This window comes from Scardinius erythrophthalmus, assembly GCF_964197995.2.
Source record: "Scardinius erythrophthalmus genome assembly, chromosome: 20".
In the NCBI taxonomy this organism is placed as follows: domain Eukaryota; kingdom Metazoa; phylum Chordata; class Actinopteri; order Cypriniformes; family Leuciscidae; genus Scardinius; species Scardinius erythrophthalmus.
This window is the reverse complement of record NC_138240.1, coordinates 797,818-811,860: the sequence shown is the minus strand read 5'-3', so window position 1 is coordinate 811,860 and position 14,043 is coordinate 797,818. Positions and strand designations below refer to the sequence as shown.

General features: G+C 38.4%; 1 protein-coding gene across 1 annotated transcript; it reads left to right on the top strand.

Moving 5' to 3' along the window:
- Positions 1-267: 267 nt before the first annotated feature.
- LOC308680425 (interleukin-6 receptor subunit beta-like) lies at positions 268-12,799 on the top strand (the record flags this gene model as incomplete). Its single annotated transcript, XM_081348551.1, has 9 exons — positions 268-313; positions 2,298-2,402; positions 2,487-2,601; positions 3,439-3,578; positions 9,112-9,245; positions 9,444-9,594; positions 11,717-11,799; positions 11,873-11,980; positions 12,650-12,799. The coding sequence occupies 9 exons, from the start codon at positions 268-270 to the stop codon at positions 12,797-12,799; spliced, it is 1,032 nt and encodes a 343-aa protein (XP_081204677.1).
- Positions 12,800-14,043: the final 1,244 nt, after the last annotated feature.

Here is a 14,043-nt window from a genome sequence, read left to right as displayed (position 1 = left end):
AAAAAAAAAAAGAGTTTGAAATTCAGTTTATGCAGTGGAATCAAAACTGATATTGAGAATTGTGAAACCATGATATTGTTACTGAGAAGTAAAATTGAGATTTTGGTCATATCGCCCCATCCATATTCTTTGCTAGATAGCAGAAAAGGTTCCCACAGTTTTACATACAGTATGAATTTTTTAAAAGTGTTTACCACAAGTAATAGACTACATTGTAACCAGAAATGAGTATATAAATGGCTGCTATTTTGCATAAGTTTATTTGTAATGAGTGCAGAGTTTAAGAGTGCAGAGATGAGGTTAGAAATGAAAAGTCAGTAGGTCTATGTAGTTTCTTCATTCACTGTGACCTACACCTGCACTGGATGGCCAATTTCACACGTATTTTGTGTATTTAAATACATTTTTCCACACAGTATTTTGTATTTGCATTTCCATGTATTTATGCCCATCTCTGCCAATACTCTGATTGATTGATTGATTGATTGATTGATTGATTGATTGATTGATTGATTGGTGTCTTGAAACTCATGTTTTTCATCGGTTCCAGGAGTGTGTGATGACGGTGTTTGTGTTGATTGCTGAGACTGAACACTTTCTGAACTGTTTTTCCACTGATTGATTGAGCACTGATTCATTTACTTTATTTCTGGTACAGTTTCTGTCTTCCCACAGCTTTAAAGTTTAGTCTGCTCTTTAAAAATGTTGCAACTCGTGTGACGTCCGTTCTTAATATCTTGTTCATCAACAGTTTCTGCGGAATTAACCGTTTAAAATGTGAAATATTTTTCCAGCATTTGATTATTTTCCTTTGTTCATTATCATTCGACTAAACTCGAAACATTCTTACGTCAAACGGGAAAACTGTAACACTTTACTGCAATATTTCATGTGTAATTAACATTAGTGAAGTTAACATTAACTAACAACGAACAACACTTCTACAGCATTTATTAATCAGAGTTCATGTTAAACTCAACATTTACCAATACATTTTAAGATCAAGGGTTGAATCAGTTTACGTTAGTTAGCCTAATGAACATGCATATTTTGATTAATTGCATTAACATTAAAGCTCATCGTTGGTTTGTATTTTAAACGTTAACAAATTAGATGTATTATTGTAATCATATTATTGTAAACTGATGTTCAAATGCTGCAGTCTTTCCGAACAGGCCCTTTCTCAGATAGATGACCGATAACAGATGAAAGCTCCTGTCGATTTGTTCAGTTCGACTGAATTCAACCACAAGTGAAATGGAAGGAAAGAGTCAAAGGAAGTGTTTTTCTGCAGTTTCACCTCGATGTTATCAGTGTTCCTCTAAACCTGCGAGAAACCGTAAGAGACAGAAAGCCACAGAAGCCCAGCGTTTCCAACAGCATGCGAGCGATTCCAGTCCGTCAAACCAAGAGTGTTTGATTTATATCAGTCGAACTCTTAGTTTTCTTTGGCTGTTGAGGTTATTTTTCATGCTTTTAATTTAAAACCACATCATCACACATTTTTCTTTGCAGATGAGAAAATGTGCGGCAGAAGATCTCTGTGTGTGTTGATCTGTGTGTTCTGCTTCTGTTGTAAGTAATCTTCTACATGTGTGTGTCTCTGATTGTCTTTGATTTAGTTATTTCAAGGTGTCATTGTTACAGTGTAATTATATTTAAGCACTGATTAATAATACTTAACAGCACAACTATATGGTTAGGATAGGATTAGGTTTTGGTTTAGGGTAAATTGCATGTAATTATGCAGAATTTGCTGTTATTACTCTAGTAAGTACGTGTAACAAGGACACTTTGTACTTGTTTTACAGTACAGATTGTTTCAAAAGCAGAATAACAGAATCAGTTTTGCACTGCTAAAAGATTCTTAAATCAAGACATTTACTTGAGAACCAAAATGACGGAAGATAAAAAGAAAAATGTATTAAAACTAAGTGACTATATCCTTAATATCTAAGCTAAGCTTGTTTTCCCTTTGAATTAAAATGTATTTTTCTGACCCCACTTAGTTTAGTGAATGTTTAGATATTTAGAGTAAGGAAATATTTTTTTTGCAGTGTGCAAACTTGCTGTAAAGCAGCTAGAAAAAAGACAATGGTTTCATTAATTAGCTTAAATCAGTTCAGTGTTGATCCAGTTTTGTTCAATAACTTTGTAAAGTTAATCAATTATGATTTACAGGTGCTTTGAAGAGAGAGCCTGTTTTCAGCATTCAAGGTAAAATTCCATTGTTGACACATGTGCATTAAAAACATTCTAGTACATGAAGTGTGTGAGTGAATGAGACTGTTTTCCAGAGCTCAAGGTGACTGGGAAAGACCTGAAGGATTGTGGGAAGAATGTGTGTGTGATGTACTACGCTAAGTGTCCCACAGAATCAGATGTCCTCACTTCAACCCCTGGTGCGAGTGCTTTACTGAGCCTGACACGGGTTTATCCTCATATCTGCTGCTGGTTCAGTTTTAATGTCCATCTTTGTTCTCTAGAGAGATTTGTGAACACGTCATGCCACTTTCTGTCCCGTGAGGAGTCGATCACCTGCAGGTGGCTTCAGAAGACGAACGGCGTCCGAACGGAAACCAACAGCACCTTCATTTTCAGGTAACGGTTTAATTTCATCAGTACGGCATGCTTTACTGTCAGATGCATCAGAAACCTGTCGAAGCTTGATTCCACCTTGGAATAAAAAATAGGAAAGGTAATTGCAAATTTGTATCTCTCAATTTTGAAAGTTTTCTCGCAATTGCGAGTATGCTTATCACAGTTCTGACATATAAACTCGTAATTATGTCGCAATTCTGAAAAATAAAGTCACAGTCGCAATTCTGAGAGAATTGCAAAATGTAAACTCACATTTGGAAGTTATAATCACAATTCTGCAAAACAAAGTAGCAATTCTGTGAAACAAAGTCCAGTCGCAGTCTTTAGAAATAGTCAGAATTGCAAGTTATAAAGTCGCAACTCTGAGAAATAAATTTGGAGTTCTGAAAAATAAAGTTGCAATTCTGAGAAACAAAGATTTAAACTCACTATTGAGAGTTATAAAGTCAAAATTCTGAGAAATAAAGTCACAGTTCTGCGAATCAGTCAGAATTGCAAGATATAAATTCACAATTGCGAGTTATAAAGTAAAAATTCTGACAAATACAGTCGCAATTCTTAAAAACAAAGTCGCAATGTTGCAAAACAAAGTCACATATTTTGAGAAACTAATTCGCAATTGTGACTTTTTTCTCAAAATTGCAAGTTTATAGGCTATGTCACAATTCAGACTTCATAACTCACAATTGCGAGATAAAAATTTGCAATTACCGTTTTTATTTTTTTTTAATCCCGTGGCAAAAACAAGCTTCCATAGAAACCTCCATTAGAGCATCTGAAAATAATCTAATCCGTCTTGATACGAACTGACATGCTAATATATTTTTTGTTTTATAGAACTGACGTTGGCAGGCCTACCCGCTGTTCTGCCATTTTAAATTTCTTTTCACGTTTCAATTTAACCATCAAGTCAAAGAGCGTCTTCAGCAAGGAAGAGTGGTTCTCTGATGTCTATCCAGTGATCATTGAGGAAATCGGTAAGATAAGATGACAGCAGGGGTGTAGAAAGTACTGAGACATTGTATTGAAAGTTGAATCAGCATTTTATAGTTGCTTTTAATGTCTTCATAGCCATTAAGTCTAAGTACCTACACAAAAAATACTTGAGTGTAAGTAAAAAAGTATCTGCATTGAATTTTACTTAAGTATTTAAAAGTTGAAAAATGAAACGCGTTTCAAAGGTTTTTAATGAGGTTTCATCAACAAAGTTCGGGATGAGCACGTTCAAATGATCTATCCAATCAACATGTCATCAGAAATGTACATGTCTATCCTATCAGCATGAGAGAAGGCCAATATCTATATATACAGTCGACTCACCGACATTCCTCGACAGTTTTTCATCATCATTAAGTCCAAACATCATTGGGTTATGTTGGAACTTTTACCAATGAATTAATGTATAATGTTTTTCATCATCCCTCCACCACCCTGACTCTTCACTCCTGGCTGGTTCCTACCACAGAATACCTTTTACTCTAGCTGACTTATTTGTAATTGCGAACTTATGAAAATAGACTTTTGAGAAATAGAGACAGTACAGATTTTTTCATTATAGTGTTTGTAAAGAAACCTGAACCGTGTTCACACTCCAGTTCATCCATTTATGGGGATGGTTATAATGAAAACATTACTGTAGCTATGGGCTTTATTACTTTTTATTTCATTTTAGCATAAAATAAACTTGATTAATTATGGTGATAAACATGACACTGATGATTGTATGCTCTGATGTGTTGGGTTGTGTTGTGATGTGATGGGTTGAGAGGTGATGGGTTGAGAGGTGATGGGTTGAGAGGTGATGGGTTGGGTTGTGATGTGATGTGATGTGATGTGATGGGTTGTGTTGTGATGGGTTGTGTTGTGTTGTGATGTGATGGGTTGTGTTGAGATGGGTTGTGTTGTGATGGGTTGAGATGGGATGTGATGGGTTGAGAGGTGATGGGTTGTGTTGCGTTGTGTTGTGATGTGATGGGTTGAGATGGGTTGTGATGTGATGGGTTGTGTTGTGATGGGTTGAGATGGGTTGTGTTGTGTTGTGTTGTGTTGTGTTGTGTTGTGATGGGTTGTGTTGTGATGTGATGGGTTGTGTTGTGATGGGTTGAGATGGGTTGTGTTGTGTTGTGAAGTGATGGGTTGTGTTGTGATGGGCTGTGTTGTGATGTGATGGGTTGTGTTGTGATGGGTTGAGATGGGTTGTGTTGTGATGTGATGGGTTGTGATGTGATGGGTTGAGAGGTGATGGGTTGTGTTGCGTTGTGATGTGATGTGATGTGATGGGTTGTGTTGAGATGGGTTGTGTTGTGATGGGTTGTGATGTGATGGGTTGAGATGGGTTGTGTTGTGTTGCGTTGTGTTGTGATGTGATGGGTTGAGATGGGTTGTGTTGTGATGGGTTGTGATGGGTTGAGAGGTGATGGGTTGTATTGCGTTGTGTTGTGATGTGATGGGTTGTGTTGTGATGTGATGGGTTGAGATGGGTTGTGATGTGATGGGTTGAGATGTATTGTGTTGTGTTACGAACTACTGTGAGGTAACATTGAGGTTGTGATAGAATTTGGTGTGATTAGGGTGGCAAGAGACAATACAACAAATTAGTGCGAAAGAAAAATTATTTATTATATAGACGAAATTATTATCCAACAAATAGTAATAATAATGGTGAATATAAGCAAGAAAAAGAACAAGCAAATTGTTTACACATCAAAAAGAAAATATCAGATAAATAACCCAAGAGAAAAAAAGGGCCGCAATTAGTGAAGCCAAAGAAAAGAAAAGAACAAAACAAAACTCATTCTGACTTGTAATTAAACCTCTAATCTAACTAATAAAAGAAAGAAAGAAAAGACATCAATTCTTCGGCGTCAACGCCCTAACTAAATTACACTGACTAACAAACACAAAACATACAGAGGGTGGCGTTCACTTTCTTACCTTGGGTATATATACATCGAGTTACCTAGGTGTTGTATTATGTAAGTGACATGACTTATAACCTGTCCACTTTTTACTCTGGGTCGAACAACGCCATCAAAGGGCAGAAAAAGAACGTACAAGGAACCTCATACCACTATTCAAAACCGAGATGCCAGCAAAAATAAAACAAGGACAGTAACAAAAAGAATAAGCATACAAAGTAACAAAAAAAAAAAAAACAGTGGCAGAAAAACAAGTTGTCTCCTCGCGTTCTGTTTCGCGTCTTTTATTGCTGCTATCGGGAAACTTGATTGGCCGCGGGGGAAGTGACGTCACGCCATTGATAAAAACTGACAGCTCCCCAAGCCAACAGCATACCAGAGGTGGAGCGAACCTAAGAATATCTCAGATAGATAGATAGAGAGAGAGATAGAGAGAGATAGAGATACAGACACGAACAAGCACAGGGACGTAACAGTTGTGATGGGTTGAGATGGGTTGTGATGTGATGGGTTGAGATGTGATGGGTTGTGATGTGATGGGTTGAGATGGGTTATGTTGTGATGGGTTGTGTTGTGATGGGTTGAGATGGGTTGTGTTGTGATGGGTTGAGATGTGATGGGTTGAGATGGGTTGTGTTGTGATGGGTTGAGATGGGTTGTGTTGTGATGGGTTGAGATGGGTTGTGATGGGTTGTGATGTGATGGGTTGTGTTGTGATGGGTTGAGATGGGTTGTGAAGTGATGGGTTGAGATGGGTTGTGTTGTGATGGGTTGAGATGTATTGTGTTGTGATGGGTTGAGATGGGTTGTGTTGTGATGGGTTGAGATGGGTTGTGATGTGATGGGTTGAGATGTGATGGGTTGAGATGGGTTGTGAAGTGATGGGTTGAGATGGGTTGTGATGTGATGGGTTGAGATGGGTTGTGAAGTGATGGGTTGAGATGTATTGTGTTGTGATGGGTTGAGATGGGTTGTGATGTGATGGGTTGAGATGGGTTGTGATGTGATGGGTTGTGTTGTGTTGTGTTGTGATGGGTTGAGATGGGTTGTGTTGTGATGGGTTGAGATGGGTTGTGTTGTGATGGGTTGAGATGGGTTGTGATGTGATGGGTTGTGATAGGTTGAGATGGGTTGTGTTGTGATGGGTTGTGATGTGATGGGTTGAGATGGGTTGTGTTGTGATGGGTTGTGATGTGATGGGTTGAGATGTGATGGGTTGAGATGGGTTGTGTTGTGATGGGTTGTGTTGTGATGGGTTGAGATGGGTTGTGTTGTGATGGGTTGAGATGTGATGGGTTGAGATGGGTTGTGTTGTGATGGGTTGAGATGGGTTGTGTTGTGATGGGTTGAGATGGGTTGTGATGTGATGGGTTGAGATGGGTTGTGTTGTGATGGGTTGAGATGGGTTGTGAAGTGATGGGTTGAGATGGGTTGTGTTGTGATGGGTTGAGATGGGTTGTGTTGTGATGGGTTGAGATGGGTTGTGAAGTGATGGGTTGAGATGGGTTGTGATGTGATGGGTTGAGATGGGTTGTGTTGTGTTGTGATGGGTTGAGATGGGTTGTGTTGTGATGGGTTGAGATGGGTTGTGATGTGATGGGTTGAGATGGAAAGTGATGGGTTGTGATGGGTTGAGATGGGTTGTGTTGTGATGGGTTGTGAAGTGATGGGTTCTGATGTGATGGGTTTAGATGGGTTGTGATGGGTTGAGATGGGTTGTGAAGTGATGGGTTGAGATGGGTTGTGATGTGATGGGTTGAGATGGGTTGTGATGTGATTGGTTGAGATGTGATGGGTTGAGATGTGATGGGTTGTGTTGTAAAGGGTTGTGTTGTGATGGGTTGTGTTGTGATGGGTTGTGATGTGATGGGTTGTGAAGTGATGGTTTGAGATGGGTTGTGTTGTGATGGGTTGAGATGGGTTGTGTTGTGATGGGTTGAGATGGGTTGTGATGGGTTGTGATGTGATGGGTTGAGATGGGTTGTGTTGTGATGGGTTGAGATGGGTTGTGAAGTGATGGGTTGAGATGGGTTGTGTTGTGATGGGTTGAGATGTATTGTGTTGTGATGGGTTGAGATGGGTTGTGTTGTGATGGGTTGAGATGGGTTGTGATGTGATGGGTTGAGATGTGATGGGTTGAGATGGGTTGTGAAGTGATGGGTTGAGATGGGTTGTGATGTGATGGGTTGAGATGGGTTGTGAAGTGATGGGTTGAGATGTATTGTGTTGTGATGGGTTGAGATGGGTTGTGATGTGATGGGTTGAGATGGGTTGTGATGTGATGGGTTGTGTTGTGTTGTGTTGTGTTGTGATGGGTTGAGATGGGTTGTGTTGTGATGGGTTGAGATGGGTTGTGATGTGATGGGTTGAGATGGGAAGTGATGGGTTGTGATAGGTTGAGATGGGTTGTGTTGTGATGGGTTGTGATGTGATGGGTTGAGATGGGTTGTGTTGTGATGGGTTGTGATGTGATGGGTTGAGATGTGATGGGTTGAGATGGGTTGTGTTGTGTTGTGATGGGTTGTGTTGTGATGGGTTGAGATGGGTTGAGATGTGATGGGTTGAGATGGGTTGTGTTGTGATGGGTTGAGATGGGTTGTGTTGTGATGGGTTGAGATGGGTTGTGATGTGATGGGTTGAGATGGGTTGTGTTGTGATGGGTTGAGATGGGTTGTGAAGTGATGGGTTGAGATGGGTTGTGTTGTGATGGGTTGAGATGGGTTGTGTTGTGATGGGTTGAGATGGGTTGTGATGTGATGGGTTGAGATGGGTTGTGTTGTGATGGGTTGAGATGGGTTGTGAAGTGATGGGTTGAGATGGGTTGTGATGTGATGGGTTGAGATGGGTTGTGATGTGATGGGTTGTGTTGTGTTGTGATGGGTTGAGATGGGTTGTGTTGTGATGGGTTGAGATGGGTTGTGATGTGATGGGTTGAGATGGGAAGTGATGGGTTGTGATGGGTTGAGATGGGTTGTGTTGTGATGGGTTGTGAAGTGATGGGTTCTGATGTGATGGGTTTAGATGGGTTGTGATGGGTTGAGATGGGTTGTGAAGTGATGGGTTGAGATGGGTTGTGATGTGATGGGTTGAGATGGGTTGTGATGTGATTGGTTGAGATGTGATGGGTTGAGATGTGATGGGTTGTGTTGTGATGGGTTGTGTTGTGATGGGTTGTGATGTGATGGGTTGTGAAGTGATGGTTTGAGATGGGTTGTGTTGTGATGGGTTGAGATGGGTTATGTTGTGATGGGTTGATGGGTTGTGAAGTGATGGGTTGAGATGGGTTGTGATGTGATGGGTTGAGATGTGATGGGTTAAGATACGATGGGTTGTGATGTGATGGGTTGTGTTGTGATGTGATGGGTTGTGTTGTGATGGGTTGTGTTGTGATGTGATGGGTTGAAATTTGATGGGTTGTGTTGTGATGGGTTGTGAAGTGATGGGTTGAGATGGGTTGTGTTGTGATGTGTTGTGATGGGTTGAGATGGGTTGTGAAGTGATGGGTTGTGATGTGATGGGTTGTGATGTGATGGGTTGAGATGTGATGGGTTGTGATGTGATGGTTGTGTTGTGATGTGTCTGAATGTTGTAGTTCAGGCTCCTCGGCCGGTGATCACGTCTGTTAACGTCACAGACTCGTCAGTCAACGTCACATGGAATGGCGGGAAAATAACTAAATGCCGAATCCGCTACAAACGCCTCAACACAGAGTCATGGACAGAAAAGGTCAGAAATGACAGAAATAGCTTGAAAATATGTTTTTGTTGTGGATGCTTATTTTATTTTATTTATCTTTTTTTATATTAGCTTTTTTACTTAATTTTTTATTTGATCATTTTTAGATTTTATTTCATTAGATCTCTGAATCTGATTGATGATGCTTAGAGATGCTCATTGAAGTAAAAGCTTCTGTTTCCACGTCAGACTGCAGAGTTGCCCGCCTCACAGGAGTCTCTGTTCGTGATTGAGGGTTTACAGGCCTTCAGCGAGTATCTTCTGAGCGTCTCCTGCGTTCATGATCACAGCCGGTGGAGCGACTGGAGCGAAGAGACACGAGTAAAGACGTCAGAGAGCCGTGAGTGACCCGAACAGAGCTGATGCAGTGACCCTGAATGTTCTTCATTAGATCCAGTGTCTGAATCTGTTCAGGCTTCTGATCATTTCTACTCACACTTGCTTTAAAGGGATAGTTCACCCAAAAATTAAAATTAGCCCATGATTTACTCTCCCTCCAGTCATCCTAGGTATATATGGCATTCTTCTTTCAGACGAGCACAATCAGAGTTACATTAAAAATGCCCTGGCTCTTCCAAGCTTTATAATGGCAGTGAATGGATGTTTCTGTTTTGAAGTCCATAAAAATGCACTTTTATGATGGACAGATGCACTTTTATGATGGACAGATGCACTTTTATGATGGATAGATGCACTTTTATGATGGATAGATGCACTTTTATGATGGACAGATGCACTTTTATGATGCACTTTTATGATGGACAGATGCACTTTTATGATGGACAGATGCACTTTTATGATGAATAGATGCACTTTTATGATGGACAGATTCACTTTTATGATGGATAGATGCACTTATGATGGACAGATGCACTTTTATGATGGATAGATGCACTTTTATGATGGACAGATGCACTTTTATGATGGACAGATGCACTTTTATCACGGATAGATGCACTTTTATGATGGACAGATGCACTTTTATGATGGATAGATGCACTTTTATGATGGACAGATGCACTTTTATCACAGATAGATGCACTTTTATGATGGACAGATGCACTTTTATGATGGATAGATGCACTTTTATGATGGACAGATACACTTTTATCACAGATAGATGCACTTTTATGATGGACAGATGCACTTTTATGATGCACTTTTATGATGGACAGATGCACTTTTATGATGGACAGATGCACTTTTATGATGAATAGATGCACTTTTATGATGGACAGATTCACTTTTATGATGGATAGATGCACTTATGATGGACAGATGCAGTTTTATAATGGATAGATGCACTTTTATGATGGACAGATGCACTTTTATGGTGACAGATGCACTTTTATCACGGATAGATGCACTTTTATGATGGACAGATGCACTTTTATGATGGACAGATGCACTTTTATGATGGACAGATGCACTTTTATGATGGACAGATTCACTTTTATGATGGACAGATGCACTTTTATGATGGACAGATGCACTTTTATGATGGACAGATGCACTTTTATGATAGATAGATGCACTTTTATCATGGACAGATGCACTTTTATGATGGACAGATGCACTTTTATGATGGACAGATGCACTTTTATCACGGATAGATGCACTTTTATGATGGACAGATGCACTTTTATGATGGACAGATGCACTTTTATGATGAATAGATGCACTTTTATGATGGACAGATGCACTTTTATGACGGATAGATGCACTTTTATGACGAATAGATGCACTTTTATGATGAATAGATGCACTTTTATGATGGATAGATGCACTTTTATGACGGATAGATGCACTTTTATGATGGACAGATGCACTTATCAAGGATAGATGCACTTTTATGATGGACAGATGCACTCATGATGGACAGATGAACTTTTATGATGAATAGATGCACTTTTATGATGGATAGATGCACTTTTATCAAGGATAGATGCACTTTTATGATGGACAGATGCACTCATGATGGACAGATGAACTTTTATGATGAATAGATGCACTTTTATCAAGGATAGATGCACTTTTATCAAGGATAGATGCACTTTTATGATGGACAGATGCACTCATGATGGACAGATGCACTTTTATGATGGACAGATGCATTTTTATGATTGACAGATGCACTTTTATCACGGATTGATGCACTTTTATGAACTTCAAAAAATATATGACCATTCAGTGCCATTATAAAGCTCTCATTACCAGGACATTTTTTTATATTACTCTGATTGTGTTCGTCTGACAGAAGAATGTCATATACACCTAGGATGACTTCAGGGTGAGTAAATCATGGCCTAATTTTAATTTTTGGGTGAACTATCCCTTTAATGTAACGACATTCACACAGACTGAAGTTTCCTAATGTGTTCGAATCTAAACCTATAATGACCATTTTCCTGCTGTCATGTTCTTTTCCATAAACACACAAGGTTTTTGGCTTGTGTTTGCAGCGCCGTCTGCGCCTCTCGCGCTCAGTTATTACGTGGCTTCAGGTGTAAACTCCGGGGTTCGGCAGCTGCTGCTTCTCTGGAAGGTAATATTCTTCAGGTGTGTTTGTGTATCGTCTCTCGCGTGCCGTCAGTCTTCAGTCGTGTGTGTTTCTGAAGGCTCTGGACATCACAGATGCTCGAGGACTCATTCGAGGTTATGGAGTGTCCTACATGCCCACCAAACAGCCCTCTCTGAAGACAACCTTCCACACCACTGAGCTCAAGGTAGATTCTGTTTATTTTATTGTATTTTATTTATTTTAACTTTTTACATTTTTACTTTTATTAATTACATTTTATTTTAATGTTCATTTAACTTGAATTTTTACATTTTAAATGTACATTTTTAATATTTTTTTGTTATTTTAATTTTAAAATTTTAGTTATTTGTATTTGTTATTGTTTTTTTTGTAAAAAAAATTATTTCCTTCTATTTGATGTTATATATTAATTAATTGTATTTATATATACTTTTTGTTTATTTTAATTTATATATTATTATTATTTTTGTACTTTTTTTATGTTTTTATTTGACATTTTATTAATTAATTTTATATATTTTTTATAATTTTATATGATTCATTTGTATTTTATTTTAATGTTTATTTTAACATGAATTCTACATTTTTAAATGTATTTTATTTTTACATTTATAAAAAAAAACAAATTCAAATGTTTTATTATTTTGATAATTTTCATTTACATTTTTAAATTATTTATTTTTATTTATTTTTATTATTTTTTTTATTATAATTATATTTCTATTATTTTTTATTATTATAATTATATTTCTATTATTTTTTATTATTTTATTGGTGTGATTGTGATAAACGAGTGTTTATGAGTGTCAGGTTGTGTTAGACGGATAGAGGAATGATGGTGTTGTTTCTGAAGGCTGTAGTTCTGGTCATGGCAGAGGAATATGAGGTGACCGTATGGGCTGATAACAGCGCCGGACACTCGCCTCACCGCCGGCTCCTCATCGACGCGTCTCGTTCTCACGGTGAGCAGCCGTCGTCTCTCATTAGTGTGATTCATCTGTAGTGCATACTTGATAGGTAAGGCAAGTTTAATAAAATAGCACATTTCATACACAATGGTAGTTCAAAGTGCTTTACATAAAAAGGATTTTAAAATAATCATAAAATAATCAAAACAGATGCATAAGAGATAAAATACTGGATCTAAAATGCATTAAAGGGATAGTTCACCCAAAAATGAAAAATAGTCATTCTTTTTTGAAGTCCATAAAAGTGCATCTGTCCATCATAAAAGTGCATCTGTCCATCATAAAAGTGCATCTGTCCATCATAAAAGTGCATCTGTCTATCATAACTAGCTTCCGCCAAACGAACGTTACGTGTAAAGCGCAACTTATGCAAGTAATGCGACGTACTGCTGATATTTATGCTACGCCATCACACACTTTGCTTCAGAAGGCCTTTATTAACCCCCCGGAGCCTGTGGAGCACTTTATGATGGACAGATGCACTTTTATGATAGATAGATGCACTTTTATGATGTTAGATGCACTTTTATGATGGACAGATGCACTTTTATGATGGACAGATGCACTTTTATCATGGACAGATGCACTTTATGATGGATAGATGCACTTTATGATGGACAGATGCACTTTATGATGGATAGATGCACTTTATGATGGACAGATGCACTTTTATCATGGACAGATGCACTTTTATGATGGATAGATGCACTTTATGATGGACAGATGCACTTTTATGATGGACAGATGCACTTTATGATGGACAGATACACATTTATGATGGACAGATGCACTTTTATGATGGATAGATGCACTTTTATGATGGACAGATGCACTTTTATGATGGATAGATGCACTTTTATGATGGATAGATGCACTTTTATGATGGATAGATGCACTTTATGATGGACAGATGCACTTTTATGATGGACAGATGCACTTTATGATGGACAGATACACATTTATGATGGACAGATGCACTTTTATGATGGATAGATGCACTTTTATGATGGACAGATGCACTTTTATGATGGATAGATGCACTTTTATGATGGATAGATGCACTTTTATGATGGACAGATGCACTTTTATGATGGACAGATGCACTTTTATGATGGATAGATGCACTTTTATGATGGATAGATGCACTTTTATGATGGATAGATGCACTTTATGATGGACAGATGCACTTTATGATGGATAGATGCACTTTATGATGGACAGATGCACTTTATGATGGATAGATGCACTTTATGATGGACAGATGCACTTTATGATGGAT